General features: G+C 45.0%; 2 protein-coding genes across 3 annotated transcripts in view; one reads left to right on the top strand and one right to left on the bottom strand.

Annotated features, from left to right (window-relative positions):
• Rbp6 (RNA-binding protein 6) overlaps nt 1-25,446 on the top strand; it is a 590,998-nt gene that overhangs the window by 74,741 nt on the left and 490,811 nt on the right. The gene's annotated exons all lie outside the window — the stretch shown is intronic.
• Nucleotides 13,820-15,586, bottom strand: LOC106644061 (protein yellow-like). Its single transcript, XM_014359408.2, has one exon. The coding sequence runs from the start codon at nt 15,352-15,354 to the stop codon at nt 14,023-14,025; it is 1,332 nt and encodes a 443-aa protein (XP_014214894.2). The 5' UTR covers nt 15,355-15,586; the 3' UTR covers nt 13,820-14,022.

The following is a 25,446-nucleotide window of genomic DNA, read 5'->3' on the forward strand; positions in this document are numbered from 1 at the left end:
TACATCCACACGTGCAGGGAGGAAGGGGTTACAGCCGAAAGAGCAAGCCCTCCGAATGGGTTTAAAAAGTTACTTTCGGTATGGAACGCGCCCGGAAGATCAGTGCTGCTCCTTCCCGGGGACCCGAGGAGCTTTTTCTCCTCTCTACAGCAAAAGAAAAGGGGGAGGAGGAGGAGGGTAGCCGAGACAAACGTGCACTTTGCGTCCCATGTAATTCCCGACCGTTCATTCGGCATCAAGCTGTTTTCCTTTATTTCTCATGACCACTGCCTCCTGCGCCCGCACATCCTTCGCCCCCTGCCTGTGGGATTTTTGTTGCTCCTTTCCGTAGAGGGCGTGCTCGATACGATTCCTCCTCGGATGGACTATTTTTTACGCATAAATCAGACTCGGCTAAATAGAGCTTTCATTTCGCATCCCTTCAAAGCATTATTTACGGCAAAGTGCACGCGCTTACATATGCTCCACACGCCGAGTTATCAATGGATTTATCACCCTCGTGGATTCCTTGGCGAGAGAGGATCGGTTAGCGCGGGGTGTAATTTTAAAGTTTTATTTATACAGCCGAAGCGGGCGCGTTAAGAAGCTACTCGCGCAAATCCGTCATGAGTTATGGGGCAAGTGCATTAAGTAACGGAGCTTAGGCTCTCCCAACTCGTTTGGCAAAGTTTATATCCCGTGCTTGCAACTATGGTCTCTCCCTGATCACCTGAGTCTTCATTGCAAGCTCGAGCTTGGACGCACCACTTCCTTCTCCGTCTTTGGCTGTACTATATGTAAGAGCTGAAAATTCGATAACGAGTTGACTGATCAAGTACATACGATTACTTGGATACGTGGATGAAGTGCATGTGGGTACTTGCAGATGAAACGTGTCTTACATCGCCTCGCTCTCTGTTGTTTGTTTGAAGTGAACCTACGGCACCGTTTTGAGTTCATAAATATCATGAGTAACGGGAACCCAGTCGTCGTTGGGCGGCAAAGGAGGTGCACGACTTACGCAAATCCATTAGGGTGTCGGTCACGATTTGTTTAAAGATACGCCCGCGCCTAGATTCGCCAAATGGTACCAATGCCTCGCTTTGTACCAACTCCGACGAGGTATATCGTACCCGGCATCAATGTACATGGGTGTGGCACTTTCTCTTTTCATTTTCTTCGCGCTTCTCTTCCTTTCAACCCTTTTCTGGGTACACACTCTCGTTCTCTTTCGGTCCGACCGGGTGACTCCAAAGGGTCCTTTGATCTACCACGTTTTCCCGCAATTTGCCGCAGTTTATTAACCAAAGTCGTTCGAGTGTATCCAAAATCCCCTCGGGCTCCCTCTCCCTCCTTTCGTTCGACTCTCTCTCACGCTTATCTGGCGCACTGTGCTATGCTCCCTTTTTACCCTCGGCTCAGTACATCAAGTAATTAGCACTTGCGGAATTCACTCGTTAAGGCTATTAATTGTCACTTCCTCCCCCCCTTCTCGACTCTTGCTGTTAATTTAATTACAAGATGACGCAAACAGAGTGTAAGACCTACAACTCGAGCCCGAAAATCTTCAGCTCAACGGAGAGAGAGAGAGAGAGAGAGAGAGAGAGGAAAAAGAAAGGACTCACGCAGCCTTGCCTCTTGCGCGCGCAATACGATCGGTCGTTCCCAAAGGAAACGGATCGTATAAACCGTAATCCCTTTTCATGCACCTAAGCATCGTATTACGGCGATTCCGTAAACCTCGACACCGTCGTTGTACTCGTCGTCGTCTCCGTGTAATCCCTTTTCATCCGTCTTTTTTTTTTTTTTCCAGTGTGCGAAATCTCAAACGGATACGGCACAAGAGGTTCGGAAAAAAGGAAGGGAGAAGAGCGAATAAAGGAAGGATGCACGGGAGGAAGGGCGTCTGCGAAACTAATCCTACTCCACCGCCGAGAGGGTCTGACGTGAGACGTTTATGGCTCGGTCGGGCGCGCTGCGGCGTTTTCACGTGTGCTTTATGGCGTTACATGCATTATCGTCTGAACCCCGCAGACTCGCAGGTGTTGATGTACCAAGGATGATGGAAAAGGAAGCGAGCGCGCGGGTAACACGTGTATAAATAAGCCTTGCCGAGATTTATCATGAATTTACGAGCGCGTTCTGTCCCTGCGTGCAATGACGTGTATGCCTACACCGGGAGTACGTCTTTATGGTGTGGGGGTTTGGAACCCGGTGATTCTCGTGAGTTCAACCTGGGATTTTTAGTCAACACCATTGTGTGGCTTTGATGGATTTATCTGTACGCCTGATATTTTTCTGAAAAAGCAATGGCGTTTGATATTCAAGTACCCCAAATACTCGGAATATTAGGTTAAAGTATGGTAAATTTCGTCACTGGTACTCAACGCTTCTAGTACTGTCACTAGATCTTTATGATAGTCTGCTTTTCTTATCATGCAGACAAAAAAAGCACTCAAGGTAGGAAAAACTCACAATCATAAATTGCCGAATAATAATTAAAGAGGCGTCAATAATATCGCAAATTTACTTTATTTCTATTATTTGAATATATGCTCGTTTCCTTCGTTAATTTGTACTCTATATTTGTGCTCTATAAATGCTTAAAAAATTTTACTCATGTTTAGTAAATTTTGAATGAAAAAAAAGTCTCCAATTGCTCATGGTAAAAAAATAATGCATCATAAATTCGTTCAAGTGTAACGCGCATGCAGTTGAATAAACGCTCGTGGGGCCATAACATGCCAGGTATGCGATTGTTGTAAGTTATACAGAAACTAACGAACAACTGCACCAAAGTCCCGGTAGTCGGGAGAGTTTGAGCTGAGAAAAAGAAGGAATGTGGAAGGGGAGCCAAGCCTTTTTTGCACGTGCACACACACGTGCGTTTATTTAATCATCCTCCCTGGGTACAAGACACATTTGTTTGAAGAAGTTTGATGAACTCTACGAAGGAAGTAGACGCGTTTTCCCACAGATCTAGAATAGTAAGTGTGCGTATCCACTTACGTGCATATATTGTACTTGCAGTGTGAGGTCGTTTGACTTTATTACACCCGCGTCGTAAAGACACTTTGCATCTAGTACTCACTTGATTGCTGGCTATCAACGCGTTTCGTTTTTTCACCTCCGTATTTGTTTATTCAGTTATTTTTCTTTCACTCGCACATCACTGGATACTACCTAAAAATGAAACGAGCGTAATTTATTTTCTCTTACGCAATAAATCCTCAGAAATCAAAGTACCCAAAAACCCGAAGATCGTACAGGGCCGGTATATATCAGTAGATCAGATCGAATACAGTAAGACACACCTCCAATAATAATCCATCGAGTGTTATCCAAAAAATAAAAAGTAAATGAACAAACAATTTTACTTGATTAGTATTTTATTTTATGCAGTCAATCGTCAGAAATCAAAGTATTCAAAGGCCCGAGAATCGTACGGTACCGGTGTATATCAGTAGATCAGGTCGAATACAGTAAGACACATCTCCAATAATAATCCATCGAGTGTTATCCAAAAAATAAAAAATAAATGAACAAACAATATTACTTGATTAGTATCTTATTTTACGCAATTAATCGTCAGAAATCAAAGTACCCAAAAACCCGAAGATCGTACAGGGCCGGTATATATCAGTAGAACAGGTCGAATACAGTAAGACACATCTCTAATAGTAATCCATCAGCATGATGTCCAAAAAATGAAAAATAAATGAACAAACAATTTTTTCGATTAGTATTTTATTTTACACAATTAATCGTCAGAAATCAAAGTACTCAAAGGCCCGAGAATCGTACGGTACCGGTATATATCAGTAGATCAGGTCGAATACAGTAAGACACATCTCCAATAATAATCCATCGAGTGTTATCCAAATAGTCTATGTTGAAAATAAATAAATAAATTGTAATCCTTGATTAGTAACATTCAATATTCCAGATCTATCATCTTTGACGTAATGAATACAAGTGGGGTTGTATAAATCAATTTTCACATCAAAGTCCTCGGAGACCGGTATGGCACAAGCGTGTAAAGACACCAGCCGCTGCTTCGCCTTGATTCAATTTCTCGACGCTCCATAGATATACATACATCCACGTCCGTATGGGCAGAGTAAAGATAGCAGTTTTATCGGTCGCGCGTACGGAGTAAGAGAGAAGTTTGGGGGGTTGGGGAGGAGGAGGTGTACAAAGTTTGTTTATCAACATCTGCGCATCGCGGTTTGGCCGCAAAACACAAGCCTGAGAGGAGAAAGAGGAGGCATCAGGCGGATGGATTCGCTTCTCTACGTCGATCGCGCCGCATAGGCCGATGGTGATTCGAAGAGCGGCGCGCACGTTTGATACACTCTTACACCCGACTCGGCTCCATTACGATGCCGTTGGCGCACAAAGTACACCAGAGGAGCCGTACCCTCGAGAGCCAGGCCGGTACGTAGCCTCTGGTGCAAAAGTAAGGAGAGCGAGTTGCCGATGCACGTGGTGTGTAGGTATATAAGCGCTGTTCTCCTCTCCCGGTACCCACTCGGTCTCACGATGATCTCCGTACGATAACCCACTGACACGACAGCACTACCAGCTATAAACGATCGTGAATCCCAGCTCATCCTCCGAGAGTATACCAACCCGAGAGCCGGATCAGAGCCATACATGTATACATACGTACGAACAAGGATGCAGGAAAACAAAGAGAAAGACGATACTCCAAACGAGAGAAAATGGGTTCCGGGGGCAGTGTAATTCGACCTCTCGAGGGCTCTGATTTTTTTTTTTTTTTTTTTCTTTTCTTGCAAAACAGTAATCGCCAGCAAGAAGGAGGGGAGACAACTTTTGTTTTGTTTGGTTCTCTCGCGTCAAGTTTTTGCACACCCCCTTGTTTCACGCTAAGCGCAGCCACGAGTACATAAATTTCGATTAAGTCGATAAACGACAAACTGCCCGCGTGTTTCCTCGACAGCCCAGGGTACGATTATTATTGCAATTTACAGTTGTACGTACCGGAGTAACGAGCAAAAAAAAAAAAAAAAAACAGGAGAGGAACAAAGTCGGGGAAAAGAGAAGGGAGCAAGCGAGACTGGCTCGAGTGATGGGAAAGAGAGGGGGATGAGCGCTCGGAGGGTCGTGGCGTTGCCGTGGCAAAGTTTACGGGGCCCGCGTGCAGCCAGCGATTCCTCTCTCTCTTATCTGTCGCTCCGATGGAAGCCCTTGCACGGCCAGCCGCGACAACGATTTCCGGCTGCGCGCGGATATCGACCTTTCCCGCCGATGATTTTCAAGGAGGGGGGCGATGGGGCAAGCCGGACAAGGAGGATTCGCACGAAAGCGGCCTTTGAGAGCCAGCGCTTGCCCTCTTCCCCCCTCCTATACATATATATACACACACACAGCTGGGGCTCTCCGTCTTTTCCGTGTGCCGGGTGTCTGTGTATCTCAGGGCCACATCTCGGCCCGCACGGCATTAATCAAGGATGTTTATTGCGCCTCCCGCGAGAGCCGGGGCTTTTTACTTGTTTTCTTATTGGAATTTCGAGTTTTCCGCGAGCTCGGGTGGCTCGTCTATCTTCCTTTTTTTGAGCGGAGCAGCCAAAAGTGTGCCGTTTGCCCATCCGAGGCTCTACACGTGGAATGAAATGGATTAGGCAATTACCCCTTTTTACCAGCGATAACTAACAATCTAGTTCTCATCGGTTCTTTGTAAGTTACTCGATGCAGCCTTAGGTCCGATGAGGCACCACCTCGTCCATTTGTTATTCTCTACTCGTATAGGGTGGCGTTAAGTCGTGATGATTTCAAGGAAGCAAAATAATATGTTGGTTCGCGAGTATTTTATTTTAAATTTATTCGTGCTCGAGATAATCCGTGATCATTCCGTGACTCGTTATGTTCTCCCTACACATGTTCTTTTACACTGTACTGACCAACAGCAGCAAGATAAGTACGCGGCCTTTTTTCCCTCTTTTGCCTCGTATCGCAAATAAAAATGCATGTCTTTTCCTCCCTTTCATTTTTCCTCACCCCCAGAGAGTTTTTCTCGTAGTAGTGGCTGATCCCTTTTACGACCCTCTCCCCTTGTCTTTTTTTTTTTTTTCTCCATTGGAGGTCCACTTTCCGCGGTACGTATACACAAGGTGGATGCGCGTGTGTCGAGAGAAACGAGGGTCCTCCGATGTGGATCGAAAGGAGATTGCTCGGCGAAGCGATCCGGGACGAGGAACTCGATTGGATGGCTTTGGCTTTTGCTTCACCTGAAAAGAGCAGTCCGATGGCAGCGAGCAAGGCACCTTGGGGAAGCTCTTCGAATCCCTCCCCTTTGAAATTACGTTTGTTTTTAATGCGGGATTTTCTAAGGGAGTGGCCTATTATAGTATTTTTACCCAAGATTTTACACAATACTCGCTCTATTCAACATTTTTCGACGAGTTAATTCTTCGTGAAAAAACACACGCGGTTGAAATAAACTCAGAATTGGTATCTTCTTCCTTTCAGAAAAAAAAAAAAAAAAACAATACTTGCCAAAAAAACAGCCCCCTCGCAGAGCTGTGTTTTATCGGCACTGCACGCGTCGTTCCTCTTTACCCATGAGTAATTTTCCTCTAAAAGCACCAGACAATCCCTGCTACTGGTTGATGAGTGGGTATACACAGGGTAAGCGAGCGACCTCTCTTACCACCCGCGCATTCTCAATCACATGCACACACAAATACTTACGTACAGAAGGCGTAGTTAAGGCTCGTACGTGCACCCTCTCTTGCGCAACGCAACCCCTCGTTTGGCTCACATATACACGTATACCTATGGGCGTTACACGCCTCCGTAACGAGGTCATCATCATCATCAGCAGCAGTGGCAGAGACTCTGCTCTCGAAGCTTCCAGCGGACCCTTCACCGCGGCAGATACGTGTACGCGCTTCATTATGCATAGACGCCGGTCTCGGCTGGCTCTTGTGTACAACAACGTCCCTAACGTTACGAGCCAAGGCACTAATTGTCCCGCTCTCTGGCGCAACATCGGTACAGCATCGGCACCAGCTTCATCCCCCATAGGCACGGTGTACCTATACACTACATAATATAAGCAGCTAAGCCGACCGTCTGCAGTCTACCAACGGCTAAGTAGCTGATCAATTCCTAATGGGATCGAGCCCACTCCGGGATCTCACGAGCTGTGGGCTCCTCTCGTTCGCCTTGTATACCCTCCTGCTTCTTGTTGCTGTCTGTGTGTGTGTGAGTAAATAAGCCACTGTTCCTTCAATTGATGCTAATTGTTCTTCGTAAACCGGTCATGCATCGAGTGCGCGAGCCAGTGATTTCGCGAACCCAGAGGGGGACAGCTCGGGGAGAAAAGGGGGACAAAGAGGGACACGCCAAGGGGATCTTCCGTGTTTAGATTGGGATGCAAAAAAGTTACGAGTCGCTACTTTGCGTGAAATCAGTTTTACCATACATTAATTGAATAAAAAAAAAGAGGCCAGAGTTGTGAACGATACACATGTCGTACGAGGCTCACTCGCTTAAACAGCTAAAATTCGTGCACGAGAGAGCCTTTGGAATGAACCACGGGGGGAAAAAGACATAAACGAGAAAGAGATGGATGACGGGGGCGTACAAACGTGTACATGTGTGTGTATCATAGCTGGGAGATGATGCTCGTGCAGCGCTCGGTAATTGCGGGATATCGAACCGATTCACGTCTAATTAGCCGGACGTAATGAGAGAGTGGCCGCGCCGATCTCTTCTCGATCGTGATGCCTCGTGTGTTATACACTTGGCGCGCTGGACGCGCACGTGTGTGTGAGAGCCACGAATATAAATACCTTTGCTCGGCCATTCGTCATCTTTCGTTTCTTCTTTGAAGCTTTCGGTGCAGCAGTCGCGTCGTGCGTGGGTAAAGGAGGGTGTGTACCTATATATACCTCGTATCTCGTTCCCTTTGCTCCCGCACCGTTACGTCTCTCTTTCCGTTTACGGATCTTCGATCCGTGCCCATATATACCATCCCACGTGCCGTGCCGAATGGAGATGAACAAGCAAAAGATCTCCTGGCAGTCAAAGGGCCGATGATCCTTCATGCGCCTCGGACTCGATGTTCATACGGTCGGCTCGCTGAGCGCGCAATTAATTACGCCGTTTCGGGGTATATATATATTGCGCCTCTACGGCTAATTCATTTTTTTTTCTTTTTTGCTTTCAATATATAAATATATGGTTGTTATGGTTGCGAGTCGCGTTGTTTCGTATCTGGGACCATTTTTTTCAAAAGACTTTCAAGTGCCCAAGGTTTTGGGGGAGGAGAAAAAAATGACAAGGGTGAGCTCCTTTTCTAAACCTCGAGCGGATGGCTCCGCTGGTTTTCCGCTCGGCCGATTCGAAAGGCGACTTCGTTCGCGGAAAAACGCATTTAAACTTCCCCTCTCGCGTCCGTTTCGACTGTTGTGCAATAAAAGCGCCGTCCAAGAGCGTTGCCAATTCTTCTTCAACCTTCTCCACCCTTTGAAATTGAAAAAAAAGGGCCCCTCTCGTTTCTCGAGCCAAATTTCCTTCACTTTGCTTCCGTGTACGGAAGTACTTTTTTTTCCCCCCCGGGGCCAATTTCGCCGTCCAAAGTGTTGATGCGCCGTACTCCGTTTGCAAATTTACCCTGTATACAACGGGGGAAACAAGACCGAACCACTTTGCACATCTTCACAAACTCTAAGAACCAATTCAAGCTTTTACTGTATATGTGGCACAAGTGTGTATACGCGATATAGAAAAATACGCGATGTTAGCCAGCTTTGTGCAACTCTCTCTCTCTCCCACAGTCCGGTTTTTGACGAACGACGCCGTACTTACTCACCGTCTCGCAAACAAGAGCCAGTGACTCCCAATCACCATTAGTCTAACGACGATCCTCGAGGAGATACTTTCGCGGGCGGGCTGTTTCCGCTTTACATGCATCGTGTTACCCCCCCCTGGGGCGTCGTTTTCTATCTTCGTGTGCATCGAGAAAATTCAGACTTATTGACAGGTCATTTGTATACCATACGTTGGCTGATGGTGTTCCGGGAAAATACAAGTGTATATGTATTATATTGGTACACGAGACGGCTATTTTCGCCGCTGGAATCGCTTTTAATTTTGTATGCTTGTTTATTCCTAATGGAAGGAAGCGCCAAATTGACGGAGGCCGATTTATCCTTTTCCGAGAATTGTTATCATTTCGTATTCTGGTGCGCGTCGGGGATTCAAATAAATTTGCGTTAGCAGCAGTGTCGAATATTGTTACTCTTACATTGATAGTGTTTTTTATTTTTTTTATTTTTCATTATGTTTTTAAGAATTTTATCAATTCTTTATTAGTACAAATCGACGATTTTTGGTAAAAGAAAAACAGTCAGTCTGAAGCTGCGATAAGGAAGCAGCGGTGTCAAAGAAATTTATCCTAATAAAATTTATCTATGCGAGGCTGAGGAAAAAACATCAATCAATAAAAAATAAAAATCTGAAAGTGAAATAAAAAAGTGAAACTGCAATTGCCGGTTAAAAATATGGCATTGTTAGTGTAAACTTGTAAACTTGATAACTGTACGTATATGATAAATCAATCTTGTGAGCTTTAAGTATTGTTATTATTATTCTCATTTTATTGTTTTGTTTCGCGAAAGATACATCGTGATAAAATTAACGAGACCTACTATACTTATATGATAGACAGTAACGTAAAACCAAACGAGTTTTGCAGTTATAATTTTTTCATCCCACATTTGAACTACTGCATTTTTCATCTTTTGATCGCATTACCCCTTTTTTACACTACAAAATACATACAAAGCTCTTGGTATACTTTGAATTCGCGTGCCCTTCCATATTTTCGATTAAATTATCTTTTACGTCAAGTACCCGAGAATTTGTTGAAAAAATAAAATACTTTTTTTAATTAACGAAGTAATGAGCAGAATAACAAAATGCATGCAGTGCACATCTACACGTGTGCTCTTGATGAAAAAGAAAAAAAAAAAAAAAGGAGAGAAGGAAGGCTCATAGGTATGTGCTCGCACACGGGCGGGTAAGGTAATAAAGTGTCGCGGGCACGCACGTGCAGCCAATCGGCTACTGGAAAACACACCACGAGGTGTATAGCAGCAACAGCATCGGCTCGATATGTACATATGAAGTAATAATGCCCACGCCGATATCGTCTTAATTGCTCTCAGGGCCAGTCGAGAATCGCTGCTGCCGGCCTCCACTCTCTCTCTCTCTCTTTGGCTCGTTTAATTAAATTAGCAATTAAAATCCTGCCGGGTGCACACACGCGAGAGCCTCGTTCAAACTGGTCCCGATGCGTCTATCGACACGCTCGACGGCAAAACGCCTTGATTTGCGCCCGATTTGTGCTGCCCCTGGCTCGAGGGGGATCAGTAGAGGGGGAAACTCGATGTTCGCGCATAAATACACGCTGTTTAGCTGGTACTTTTTGCTAATGGACGGAGATTACGCGGCGTTCGTGAGAACGATGAGGCTGATATTGTTATTGTTGTGTGGGATTTTTGCGAGTATGAGAAACCGATGCCGATGCAACGACGCATCAAATTTCATTTAATCGTTAGTTGATTCTGGTTATAGGCACTAGCATAATATACAACGATTATGTTTGCTTATGAAATGAAACGTTCGACGATGGTTATGCGATGATTAATTAATTAACATTTTATACTTGATATTTGAATTACATTATCAATTTCCAAGTAACCTCGTAAATATACGTAATATATTATACGTGGACGTGAAATTTTGTTTGTTCTAAGCATATTAATTTTACGTATGTGTACCTACGTGTTGCGTGAGCCAATTTTCGTACAATTACACACGTAATATAATTAATTACACGCACTTTGTGAGTTTACATACAATTATGATAATACATGTTTATCAATGGCATTTTTGGGGCTGATAAAGTATTAACATCGTTTGATTGTTTTTTATTCTTTGCCCATCAATGTAATACAAAAGAAAAAAAAAATTTTTCAATGATCCGACAATATCATGCCTAGGCACGATGATGCACCGCAGAGTATAAGAGAGCCAGTATCATTGTCGTCACGTAAGCCCAACACCTTGTCATTAGTCTCGCTACGACACCACTCGTCCGCCCATCTTCCTCCTCTCGCTTCCACGTATGCACACGCAAATATATATATATATATACATGTACACCTACCCACGTCCGTTCTCCGTCTCTTTCGTTCCTCCTTACAATCATCATTACGACCGTCGTTCGTGTGTCACACGCTCGCAGCGGCACCACGATTTTTTGCTCCGTTTTCCTCGTCCCACTGGCTTGGGTTACTTTAGAACCTTGTCAGATGGTCCGTTTGTTTGGTCGGTACAGAATACCAGTGCGTGTACCCCCAAAAAGTAGGAAGGTCTTCCCATCGTCTTGTTTATTTTCCCCTATTTTTTGTCTTATGTCGCTCTCGAAACGCTGTCTAGGTAACCATGTGCGTCTGCGTTGTGGCACATGTACCATCGAGTGCGTGCATTGCGATCAAACGACTGTAACTTCAATAACTTCGGGGCCACCTCACCATGCGCGGTTCGCATGACTCCTCTCCTCGCTCGCGTATCTTCGTTATTCCCTCGGTACCAACGTTACACGCTCGCTGTACGAGTCCTTCCCTCATCAGCCACTTTATACGATATCCCGTCAACGTTTCGCGGTCACCGGGTAATTTTTTTTTTTTTTTTTTTTTTTTTTTCTTTACATGATTTCTCCGAGTTTTGTACTTCGTTCCGACTCGCGGGGCACACGCGAAGTGGACGAGCGCGTGCTTTCATCTTTACCGAAGCCCCTTGGCTGTCGGGATCGTTCGCGTCGCGAGTGAAGCTGGCGCTGCATCAAAAGCCCCACCCCCCCAGAAATTACTTGCAGCTCTCCACATCCACCTCTATACTATACTTTTATACACATGCTGCAAAATGGGATATGAGCGATCGACCGCTGATGACGTTGCGATCGATGAAAAAGCTTACACGTACATGTACTTTTGTACGAAGTAAAGCTGCAGAAATCCCGACAAATGGTCATTTTGTCGTTTTCCGGGGACATTCACCCCGAGCGATGATTAATCACTCGATTCCCACGGCAAACCCGACGGTGCACGGTGTAAAAAAAAGAAAAAAAAAGAAAAAAAAGCTCTCCTTTCTGTGTGCAGTACACACGTGTGTGGGGTACCTGTGCGAACACTCTTCACCAAAAATCCAGCGTTGAAGCGCGCAGCACGGCTCACGCGCACTTGCAGTGGCCTCCTCCGCGAAAAAGGGGACAACGACACCACCGCACGTCGACGACGAAGAAGGAGCTAAGAGGAGGAGGAGGGAGCAAAGTCCCGGTGGCAAGAAGAAGCAGCCAGTGTTTTTTTTTTTTTTTTTTTTTTTTGCACCGGGTAATTGGTGTTGGCTCTCTCGGCCATTGTGTAACCCGGGCACCGGTGGGGTATAGACAGGCACACAGGGCCCTCCCCTCTCGCTCGTACGTATACCTATCGGGCCAGCGCGATCTCCAGACGGCTACTGCTCTTCCCCTATGACGCTCTCGGCATCGAGATAAAATTCCCTCTCTCTCTCCCTTGCTCGCTGCAGCCTGTATTATACCTTACGCGGGCGAGCCGGCCTTAAACTTAGCCCTCCTTTGCGATGTTGCATCGGGGAAGGACCTCTTCCTCCTGCATGTCCTGCCGTTCTCGCGCTCGGCTCTTTCGCTGTTCTCTGCGGTTGGCGTGTGCACCTCCGTACAAGTATACCTACTTGCGCAACAAACGAGCTTCTTCTTTTCTGTGTTGCTTTGGGACTGATAGTTTGAAGTGAACAGCGAATTTTCGGCACACGTATCCCGGGTTTGGCGGGGTTGATTGGTCAGGTTTGCTCTGTACACCCTTCTAATTTGCAGCGTGATTTACTCGTTATATTATACTATACGTACTAGCTTGACTCACAGAACAGCAATTATGGCTTGAAAAAACTTCATTTCTTCGGCAACTTGGAGCTTATCGCAACAACTGTAGAAGTGGTGTCTGATGTGGTGGACATTTGGAAAAATTCGAGGCAATCTAATACCACGGTGTAGCTCGACAGTTCCTGGTGTGTTATTTTAAACCAATTAACATTAACGATTCGTTCAGTTTTGTTATTCGCTGATCAATTGTTCTTTAGCAATCTAGTGATTCTATGTTTTTTTTTTTTTTTTTTTTATTTGAAGAGAAAAATAGTACGAGGTAAAACCAGTTACGCTAATTAATGGGCGGAGGCCGTGATTTGTTTGTTCGTCGATATTGCCTTTTTATTTTTTCCGGTTGACACGGTTTCACAAAATGTTGACATAGCTGCTTAAATAGTTTGTCATTTTTTTCTCTGTAAAGTCGTTGCGACAACAAGGTTTTAAATATGTAACGTCTAAGATCAGTGGCGTTACTTTACTCAATAAAATTTTTAGTTTTAACCTAACAAATATGAATTAAATTTAGCGAAGCCAATGTCCAGCAGTTGTAATTTATAAGTGTGATGAAAATATCGTAATAATATTTGTAGACACTAACGGGCTTTGCTGATATATTAATCGTTATTGATAAAACAACCTTGAGTTTATTTAAAATACCTACAGCTCAAGAAACTAATAGTACTTATTTCCTATCATGAAAATTCAAACAATATTGGGTATTATTCATTTTTTTGTTGCAACATTTTGACGTCATTTATGCCTACATTATTCAAAATAAACATTTAATACTTACTGCAGCCGAAGTTAAAGTCAACTAAAATCAAGGACACTAACTTATTCTAAAAAAAATATTTATTCATCTTTAAAGTAGAAATAAGTACAACATTCCATAAAATAGTATATTTCGTAACATTATAGTTTCCAAAATTCGGAAATTTTTTTCGAGACTTCGAGACGACATTGCGACTTGACCTGAGTAAGTCTCGTCAGGAGTCTTTTTTATTGAGATTGTCTCGTCTTGTTTTGAAGTAGGTGTTGTACAGGCCTATAGCTGGTACTGTTCTTCAACGCACCGCGAGAAACCAAAGACAAAATAGTAAAAAATAACAGCACAGTACTGTTCTTAGACAATCATCATTGATGGAATGTAGTTTTAGTGGAGTACCGTTTCTCAACATGTCAGTAGTATTGAAAGACAACTTTGGCACAGTAGCATTCACTGACGCACCACCAGCAGCGATCGTGGACAATGACGAAACAGTGCCATTTTTCAAAGCACCAAACGTAATCGAAGGCAACTCTGGAATACTGCCGTTCTCGCAGTACTGGTAGTTTTGCATCTTAATCTCTGAGCTCAGTCTAATGACTCGAACATTCCAATCGGTGTAGCAGACGAGCAAGAGGTTACCTTTGCCATCAAAGACCGGCGAGCTGTAGAACCGCGTCGATGAATTTACCGTCCACTCCTTCTTCAGCTCAGCAGCATCGAAGGAAGGACTACTCAGTTTCCACGAATAGACAGAGTTGGTATCCGATTCTGTGAGATACATCGTGCCATTGCTGGAAATGGCCATCCCGTGCCATTGGCGAGGGGTTTCGCTCAATTCATTGGCCTCTTGGCGGATCTGATCCTTGAGCACGTGGGTAGACAGTGTAAATATCTTTTGCGAATCCAGTGTAGTGTAGTAGAGCAGCCGGTTACCTTCCCCACGTGTTGGTGTCAGTGCCAACCTGTCGATTCGGTCGTTTTGTTTGACCTTCCACGAGGCGAGCCTCCGCAGTGAAAAGATGATTATGTCTTTGTCGTTGTCATCGTGGATGTCTAAGTTGCTGATGTAGGCAAAGCCGCCATCCTCGTGGTCCAGGACGATGTCGCTTAGCAAGGCGCTTCCAGGTCTGGCCACACTTGGTGGAAAGGTGTAGTTCAACAACACCTTACCCCCGCCCTTGAGATCAAGGATCACCAAACGGGGTGGGCACACAATTTTTTTGGTGGTATTAAAAGGGAGTAACACGTACGTGCCGCTGTCCAAGACCCACATTCTACCCATTGGGTCGATCTCGATGCTCATAACTGACTGAAAACCGGAGCAGCTGCCGGTGGCATTCTGTGACTTCCAATTGGGATATGGTTTGAGTAGTGGTGATTGATCCATGGGCGAGGCTTGGGCAACGGCTAGTGTCACTGGCACATCGCCCTTAACGCGGGGTATGGCCAAATATATACTGCCGTTCCAAAACTTGATGTGCCCTAACTTGCCACTATGTATCACATAAGTCATACCTCTAGGCGCTTGTAGGTATGCGTAGTCCCACTCGAATTGGACCTCAAGTGGCTCTTGGGCCAAGATCAGGATGCAGAGTGCACTAAACAGTATCCCGTAGAGAAACAACATTTTTTTTTATTTATTTTTTTTTTAACGAAACAAAATAAGAATATCTTAAACTGCCTAGATCAATTGATTTTGCGTTGAACTAAATACAATGTAGCGGTCACGATAGCATAGTGTTTTGGACTGCGCTTCTTATAGCTCGGGGACTAGGTAACACTTTCTCACGATTTCGAGACCCGGTGTTTACTCACTAGGCTCCGAACACCGTAATAGAACAATTCTACAACGTCAGAGGTCGTTCTTAATTTTTAATCTGAGTTAAATATGTAAAGGATACAAACAAACATACAAACTATACTATACAAAAGATAGATAACAATGTATATTTGAAAAAGTTAGACACGTGTTTCAGTGAAATGAGCGTTTAGTACAAGGTTAAGATACTTTAAGTAATAGTAGATAAGAGTCCCACTAATTGAGACTGAAGATAGCTGGATAATTTTTATTTTGTTATGTGTACTTGTTTTTAAGAAAAAGTATATCACAATAATTTTATCGTTATAGTACACACCTTAAGGTTAGAGCGTGTGGAAAGCTCGTTCTAGGTGCCAAGTAGCCAAGGGTCCCAAAATATGAAAGCTAAATTTTTTTTTCTCAATAGGTGTGTTTTTGACGTGATTCTGCACTTTCCGCATTGTGTGAAAGTAAACTAGCAACAAGCACATCCGGTATGTGCATCCATGACAAAAGTACTGCACATCAAACTCGTTGGCCGATCAGTCGTAGAATTATGTTAACTCCAGTATACTAATTATAATAGCCGATCATGGATGATAAGAGAGTCATATTACTATTACTACCATTACTATCTTTCTATATCTACATTCATTCTATACTTGCACACGATCGCTACTTATCGATTCTCGAAACGACTTTGCCCATAACTCCTGGCCTTCGACTATCCATTCTAATCATCTGTACGAATCTCCCTACAAATATACGCAATTGTAGATTTTAACTGATAATCTACTGTGTAACCAGGTCGCTCTTGCACACTGCAGAAATAAATAGTAAGCTGAAATCTCATTTTTGTACATTAAAAACCCTAACAGGAGTTCAATTTTAATAAAAAAAAACAAAAACCTTAAAAACTCTTTTCCCATATATCAGTACACTACAGCTCCCACTCAACTCTTGGATTTTTTTATTTTTTTATTTCTCGTAATCCTTGCACAAGCCCTTTCCTCGCTCTAACAGCGTACATAGTCCCTTACACAAGTCGAACCGATGGATTTTCCTCTCGCTATTGTGTTTCAATTCGACAGAGTTGTTTCAAACCTCCGTCAACGCCACGGCGTTTTGTTTATTTGTTAGCTTCGTACGCGCGAATTCACCTCAAAGGCCATCACATAAAAGTACATTTACACGCCCAGTCCTTCCCACCCCCCCTCTTTTGGGATCGGAGCAAGGCCCCCCCTCCCGGTGCATTTACTTTGGCGCTAAAATAATATTCCTCCGCTCGTTATCAACTAGACGTTCATTTAACCAACTCCGCGTGGGGCTTTCGTTTATCTACGCAACACAAATATCAAGTTTCAATGCCTCGCGCGATACGCCGTACACACGATCGCAATCGTACGGACTTTCCTTTCGCTCCCGGGAAAACCTGCGCTGCAGTCGAGCCAAAACGGGCGGGATTGACACGGCGCGCGAAGTGGGATTCGCGAGGGAGCCACCAACTCCGCTGATCACCACCTCTTTTATCAGCCTCGACGCTCTCCTTTTCTCTCTTGTTTTTTTCTTTCGCGGATATGCATGCGCGTCCCGGTGTTTTATGTAACCGCGCCATAACTTACGTTAGAACCGGTTCCCTCGCCGCGCCTGTTCGCGCTTTTGCCCGGCTGTAAGGCCCTGCCGGTGGTGGCAACACAACAGAGGAACACCACGAGGAAGAAAGGAGTACGGAGGAGCGTGCAAGGGCTTACATTCACTGTTACTCTGCCTCTCTCCCGTTGTATACGCCGTCCATTGTCTCTTCTCCTCCTCCTCCTCCTCTTCTTCTTGTAGATTTCTATAGTTGAGGTGGGAACGACGACAACTTCGACGAACATGTCGGAGAGGACGTGTACCTATACCTGTACTCTCTTTGTTGCTCGTTGAAATCATATGTGACGTTTAGGAAGAACGTATAGGGGCCATTTGAGGGCATTGCATACTTACAAGTCCAGGCTGTGTTACGAAAAAAAAAAAAAAAAAAAAAACCACTACATGATAAATTTGGTCGTAAATTTTTTTCAATGCTTGCCAGGTATAAAACGTGGTCAAATGAATTGTCTGGTTGTAATGAAATTCCATGGTTTTTCGGGTTATTGCAATGCTTCCGTAAAATATAAGTAAAAGCAAATATCTGATATGCCAAGCAAACAATGCCCTCTGGAAAAATTCCTCGTCAATAGCACACGAAGCATCACACCATGTCGACGTTAACTCTCAACGCACCCATCTGCATACCCTTTTAATTTTCCACCTGTCAAGTTATCAATAACTCGCCACTTTTGCCCTCGACAGCCGCACGCGGACACGCAATACCCCCTCTCGTCCGCGGTAAAAACTGCGGGCAAAAGCCAATATATACCGGTGCACGCAAACCAACCCTCACAGTCACCTCTAGGCATCGTAAAATACATTAACTCTGTAATTCCTATGTTTACGCGAGCACTCCCGGCTTCTCCTCGTAATTCATATGGTATATATAAGCAAAAGCGCCGCGCGCGCGTGTTCTCCCCTATATAATATATTATATACGCCTATAGGCTCATCACTATAAATATTTCCCTAATAAAGCGTGCCTGTGCATCGCTCCGTTACAAAAGGAGGGAAGTACTCTTTGGTACGGCCACATATACCAGGTATTGTAATTGCGCGAGGTGTACGAGTCAGCATAGCCGACGATGACAGGTCGTGCTGGTGTCGGCAGTTGGACCCGTCGTCGTGCCGGAAACTGCGTTAATATGTACCTACGTGCATGTTGCCGTGGTACATACGACCCATTGTCACGTGCCAGGTGCATATGCATACCCCACCTCTACGTGTGTTACATGAGAAATAAATACATAATATGTGCTTAGAGGTACAACACGGAGTGATGATGTCGGTTTTGATTGCGAGAATACCATACAACGCATATTTTATTTATTGTGCTGTACAATTAATAATATTTGAAATTTAAGTACACGATATTCGAGACAATGTACAAACCGAAGAGTTTGGTGTAGCCCGTAGCGTATCGCTATCTAATCGAACTGACTTTAGTTGGGGAGACCATACCTACAACGCATGAAATCTAAATGACGCTCTTGTGTAGAAAGTTGAGCTTAATAACAAATTCATGGTCCTACAAGTGGATACTGCGGCTGGCTAGGCTCACGCACGAGCACTAGAAATGCATATTAAATGTCAATGGAAGTAATAATTTAAAAAATAAAAAAAAATTTACAAAAATAGTAATATATGTACAACTATACGCTTACATCGTCATAATGCGACGCAGTAGTAAACCCGAGAAACCCATATGTGATTGACCTATACTGCACTGCCGAGAGTATCTTTCAGGCAGATGTTGATAACCGGATAGCAGGGGGGGGGGAATAGGAGGGACGAAAGCTAACGAGGGAAAACAGTGGCTGGTTCTTGTTACTCGGGCATCATCTGGCTGCACCTCGACCTATGGGAAAAACAAGACAAGGTCGCGACACTGACTCCTCTTCCCCCGCTTTGCGTGCACGCGTATGGCTAGAGATGCATACATATTACCCACGATGTGTGTGTGTGCGTGTCTGTGACAGTGACGGGGATGGACGTTAATTTATATATATACATACCAGTTGACGTTGCGCGTGTGACAATCGGTATATTTATGTAACTCAGCATTCCGGAAAATAATCAGTGTTCGTTATACCAATGTAATGTATTACACAACCTGGGCAATTTATTTCCTCCCTCTCCTTTTTTTCCTTCGCTCGCTGTTACGGCACGAAACATTTATTTATCGGCTGAACAAAAAAAAAAAAAAAAAATACGTCTCAATCATTAATCATATCCTATTACAATAGAGGCTCACCATCTGAAATAACGTATCGTATGGCACATGGAAAATAGAAGAACAATGCGTTGCTAAAATTAATATACCCTCAAAGACAATCTGGAGCAGTAGAATCGTTCCATAATGAGTGTATACAGACCCGAGACTGCGAAGGCAACAAAACGGGACCGATTCTTCCGTGGTATCAACGCGAAATCCAAGAGGTACAGAGGGCCCCGATACCCCGTCCCGCGATACATCGTTCATACATTAAATTCCCTCCGCACGGAAAAGCAGAAGGGGAAAAAACATTTCCAGGAGAAATCACGATCCAATTTTCATGGCGCGATAATTTTCCCGAAGAAAAGATCGAGTCGGGCGAACGGGGTGGAGCGAATATATACACAGCATAGCAGTGGATGCGTGAGAATCACGCTATAGATGCAACGGTGTACATACGCGCTACAATGGTATACGGTGGAAGTACACATAGGTATACACGGTCGCACAGCGGAGGGACGATGAGCTATAGAAGAGCAGGAGATCGAATTAAGCGGGTGTCGTTACCAAGTGGCCGGCTAGTATTGGGCGTTGGTCGCACAGATATACGTGTAATATATATATATGCATGGGTGTGCATGTGTGTGTGTGAGAGAGAGAGCGACGCCAGTGCAGTGCACGAGAGTTGCGTAACCGAGCGCATAATTGACAATGGCCGGACACGTGTGCGTTTTATGCATTTCATACAATCCATATGTATGCACATACGGGATGTCCTTTACTTTTGCGTTCAGTTGCACGTATGCAGCGGTCTCCGATGGCTCTCGGTCTCCGTGTACCCTGTACCTCTTGTACTTTCTTTTGCTGTACTTACAGCCTCTCTTCCGATTCTGCTGGTCGTCAGTTCGCGGTGTCGCCGAGAGCTCGAGCGAGAATTTATGTGACGTTGTCTTTAAATGGCACTGATGCTATATACTTGCTTCCGAATAATAGACTTGCCGGACGGTATAAGTTTGGGGCGTTGGCTTTGATTATTTGATGGACGATGTTTTATGGCCTCGCACGCACGAGTCACAGTTTTGTCTCATCCACGTATATGACGCGTGATTAACGCCCAAGAGACATTCATCGTATGATTTAACGCACTCGAACAACCGATACCTACTTGGATGATGCTTTTATTTCCGTATATATTTTGAATCGTTGGCTATACCTATACACATGTACCAAAGAGCCCCTCCTCGCATCTTGGATGGTAATAAACATCCGCTGCGAAACGCGTGAAAAACCAAACAAAGTAACGATGAAGTGGTGGTGGACGAGGAGGAGGTGGAAAAAGCGTATCCCGTTTGTCTTTGGCCCTTCGAGTGTCCCTCCCTACACGATATAATATCCCTTTTAACGATGGAAACGAATGAATATTCCAGTTGCGATAAATGCAAATTCACTCTCGGGTTCTCCCGTATGTACACACACACCCGCGCACATGCAGCGCCAGGGAACATTTTTTTTTTTTCTCCTTTTCTTTCTCCATGCACGCGCCAGTTACGAAGCAACCCTTTGATATTTATCAAGTGAACAATTCAGACCGGAAGTGTGTATTTTTTTTTTTCGTCCCTCTTATTGCGACTCTCTCTAGTTTTGCTTTGCTCCACACGCTCTCTCTCACACGCGCGCATAAATAACCGAGCTCGTAAAGTGCCTCCGCGGAGATGAGGAGAGCTTTATCTCTCTCTTACTCTTTTGGCGTGTACCGCGATTAAGCGGCAGGGTACTCGCTCTCTATATATTTTTTTCCCGTCTTTTCAGCTTTTGTTTTGGTTGGATGGGAAAATTTGCACGGCGACGTTTTCGAGAGAGGGAGGGACGCATCCGCGGAGCTAACTATTTCTATAATAACCCCGTAGCTGGTGGTGGCTTTAATCAAGATTAATGCTTGGTAGCGCTGCCGTGGCTGTGCGAACGAGAATTATACACCAAGAGCGAGAGTACGCCTTTATTATATATACACGCTGCGTCTTGTTTGTGCCGCGGCCCGCGCATTTAATTAAAATTCAGCTCCATATAATATCCTCTCTCTCTCTCTCTCTTATTCGCACCCACTTCGTCTCTGGCTCCTCGTGCGATACGGAGATTATTCGTGCGTTACGCGAGCGTACCGTGTTACGTGACACAAATCTGCCGAATCCTACGAGGGTCTCATAGGGAGAGGATGTTAATCAACGAAATTTAAAGCTGAGTTCCCCGTGTCTTTGACGGGAAATTGTCCAAATGGATGATCGGTCGTTAAGTGTTAGCTTACCCGGAGCGACAAAAGTCGTCGCGCCAAAAGGTAACGCGCGACCTTGTCCCCACTCGGATTATGACTTTACTTGAGCGAGCGTCAGTATATAAATATATGCTTATAACACAGCAGCCAATGGTGACAAAGTCCGCGCGACTCGGTGATTTATGGTAATTACACGCGGCCCTGCTGCCAAGGGGGAGCCGCGTTTTCGGTGCAGTCCACGATTTGCAATCATCCGGTCATAACGTCGTGTAGCATAAATACGTGCGCGTCTCCCAGCGCGTCCGTTTCCCCTCACCCCCTCTTGTATACGCGCTGCACTTACACCGTGTGTATGTACCGTACACCACCGCGGGTCGACAGAGCGTGGCATAATGATTCCTGGAAGTCGTGAAGCGAACGCCAGATATAAATATACATGTATACCTCCTCGCCTCCTGGGTGTGTATGTGCGTCTCTGTTTTTCATCCTTGACTTTCGCACGCCTCGACGCGTGTGTCCGTAAGTTCGTACGTATATGCATGCACATGTGTACAGTGGTGGTAGTAGTTTCTTTTACTCCCCGTCAACTTTGCAGTGGCACGGAGTACATGCAATTACACGGAAAGTGGTATATAGTGGGTCCAGGGAGCTTTTGATTTCGTTGCTTTGATCGTTTTTTTTTTAGTCACGTGTTGTAACGGTACAGTTTTACCGTGCACATGAAAAATTGAGATTCATTTAGGGGGTTTGAAAGGCGTTGTGCCTGTTGACCCAACTTTTTTTTTTATCTTCCACTTTTGTTCCTCTAATGGGAAAATCCCCTAATTTCAAAGAGACTGTACTTAACTGTCCAAAATGCAGAGCAAAAAAAATATATCCTGCCAGTTCCAAAAGTCGATTAGCTCGCCAATACAGATCGCATATGGTACTCTTTTATATTGACAAGGGCTTCGTGATTATCAGTTCAGGGGTGTATAGGTACTGGACTTTGAGCAAAAATATGGTATTGGTTGCCAACAGCAACAAACCACAACCATCAGACCACGACTACTCGCAAATAGAGCGCCTTTAGCATCTCTAGCTGACCTATCAATAAAAATCGCAGGAATGATGCTAAATCATGAAATACATAATTTTTTGTCAAAGCTCAAACTCACCCTCGCGTACACAAACAGACTCTGGTGTAGTGTAAGGTGTTAAATCTAACTCGAACATTGTCCCTCTCTTGGGATCGAGATGCATAACGCATATAGGTAGAGAGGAACGAGCGTCTAGAGTCTCGGCACTCAATGCGACGCGATAAATTTTCGAGAATTAATTCGCCTTTTGTACGCCTCCTGCTCGGCTTGCCCATAATATACGTATTGCTCGTAGAATCGAGCGATTAATGGGAACGCAGAGAGAGAGAGGGAGATAACTATGTCGAGCAGCTCGTATGTACACATGTATGCGTGGGTACAGCAAGCAAAGAGGGCTCGCTCACGTGAATTTACTGCGCGGACGCGAATGAATTTGGAGTGTTTTTTTCACCACTGGCTGCAAGATCAGAAGGAAGAAGGGGGAAAAAAAAAAAAAAAAAAAAACCATAGAGCGAGACGCAGAGGCGCACATGTACGTATTACCACGTCCGAGGTATAGATCCTCTCTCGGTTACCCTCGTACAATATATAATACTTTGGCGACGTTTGGACTGCAGATCGTTTGTTTGCAGCGATCCTTCTTACTAGCGCGTGCGTGCGATTTTAAATGATTTCGCACCCTCTTGGTCCTCGCTTATAGCTACGCGGCTCTTTCTGTTTTCTCGGCAAAAACGTTTCGACGGGAGTTTTTTCTTTTCTTTTCTCTCTCGAAAGAGTACCTTCCCGTGTGGCTGCAGCTGTGATGCATTGGCAAACGAACTCTCATAAATTATTATGCCTTTTCGCGTGCGCTGTAACTCGACTCCTCTCTCGTATGATATAAGCCGTGTCTTACATTTATGGGTATAGCGTATAACCAGCAGTCCGGAATATCGGTAGTACCAGTGTGTGTATGGGGAGGATCTATATTATCGGTGGCGCGTCGCTATATATCATTCTTCATCGAAAAGAACAATGGCCGCGAAATTTCCCGAGTGCCCTTTACACGGATGCTTACCTCTGCCAACTGTATTTTCTTTTTGTGTCGCGGGAACCGAAAATCCATCCGTGCGCACGGGCCAATAAAATCAATTGATTGATAAAACGCGAGCAGGGCGCCTTTGTATTTTTCCCCCCGACGAAATTAATCATCCATCGGCGAGTTTTCGTTGAATATCGCGCGTACATTGATTATTATTATAATAGCGTAGCGGTGCGAAACAGGGAAGGGGTAAAAAAAAAAACAAAAAAGTGGGCCCTCATCACGCGCGACTTGTAAGCTGATCTCGTCGTGTGTACCTGAGCGGTGTAGGGGGCAATAAATTTTTCACGGCACGCACGCACGAGAGCGGGTCAATTATAAATCAGCGATACGGGGCGCGCGAAATTGACGAGCTTTAACAGGTTCTCTCGAGGGAAAAAAAAAAAAAAAACAAGGAGAGATGCGTCGAAGAGCAGCATCAGAGAGAGGGAGATGGGACGAAATTCGGCTCACGTGTTTGCGGAAATTGATGGGTATTTCGGGGCTCATTAAAAATAAAAGACACGGGGTATAGGTATACAGGCGCGTGCATGTGGCGATCGACGGGAAGGAGGACGCTAAAGAGCGAGCGAGGCTCGTTAGCCTCCCGTTCCCCCTGGCAGGGTCTTTTTACACTCCCGAGAGTCCTGATTGATGGAAGATTGACAGGCCCCTCTGGTTTCGCTCCTCTTCCTCGGAGGGAAACCGCACCCCATTACCCTCTCCTCGTGCATATACACCTATACATACGTCTGCGCTGCACGTACGCCCGTTCGTATATGGGACCGTATAGAGCTACATGTGGCGTGCACAGCAGGCCGTGTCGGGCGCGTCCCTCGGGTCATGTTTCCGCGGCTACCGCCGAGTTACGGATACCGGGGAACCACGTGCACGTCTGTCGCACACCACGTATTCGTATGTATATGTATATACGCCCGGGCTACTACACGAGCTGCTGCGTGTCGCTGTCGCGGTCATATCCCTCCCCCCCCTCTCCCCCGTACATAGTTGAGTTGAGCGTCTGACGGGTGCAGGCGCCACACGTCCGCCGCGAAAAATCGCCGGCGTCTCAATCTTCCCCCGAGAGGCTTTTTCCGGGCGAGCCTCCCTTTTTCTCGAGCAATCGGGATATTGGCTGGTCGACCCTTCCTTCCTTCCTTCCTTCCTTTTTTTGTTTTTTGCCAAACTTTGACAAATTTTTCCGGAGAGCAGCCCCACTTTTTTTTTCTCGGCTCGCAGTTCAGAGATGAAGCGCAGTTCGCTAGTGCGATGATACAGGGAATGAGTAACGTTGAGCCGTGTGGCATATCGATACCGGGGGAAAAGAGGCGAGGAAATGCGCGTATAATGTGTATACATACGTGTCCGTTGAGCCCTGATGTATTCACGCGAGCGAGAGAGAGAGAGTACATACGCGAAGCGATTTAGCTAATTGAAAGGATAGCGCGTGTTGCACGTATCGGAAAAAGCCTTGCAAGGATATGCGGCCCTGGATGTTACATTCTGATGGGCTTACTTTGCAAAATTACGTGTACAACCCCTCTTATATTTGTTTTTCTTTTTCCCCCGAATTCTTGCGATTAGCTTTACTTACTCATAGAGGAAAATTTATTCGACAGTTGCAATGAATAATCAGCGGACATTGCAGAATAGAGGAGTACCTATG

The sequence above is a fragment of the Copidosoma floridanum genome, unplaced genomic scaffold (genome assembly GCF_036245765.1).
Source record: "Copidosoma floridanum isolate Cflo_tuat_1 unplaced genomic scaffold, Cflo_Japanese_pri ptg000019l, whole genome shotgun sequence".
NCBI classification, from domain to species: domain Eukaryota; kingdom Metazoa; phylum Arthropoda; class Insecta; order Hymenoptera; family Encyrtidae; genus Copidosoma; species Copidosoma floridanum.

What these genes read in the sequence shown, in the direction of transcription:
- LOC106644061 (XM_014359408.2), bottom strand. Translation starts at nt 15,354, where the DNA reads ATGTTGTTTCTCTACGGGATACTGTTTAGTGCACTCTGCATCCTGATC.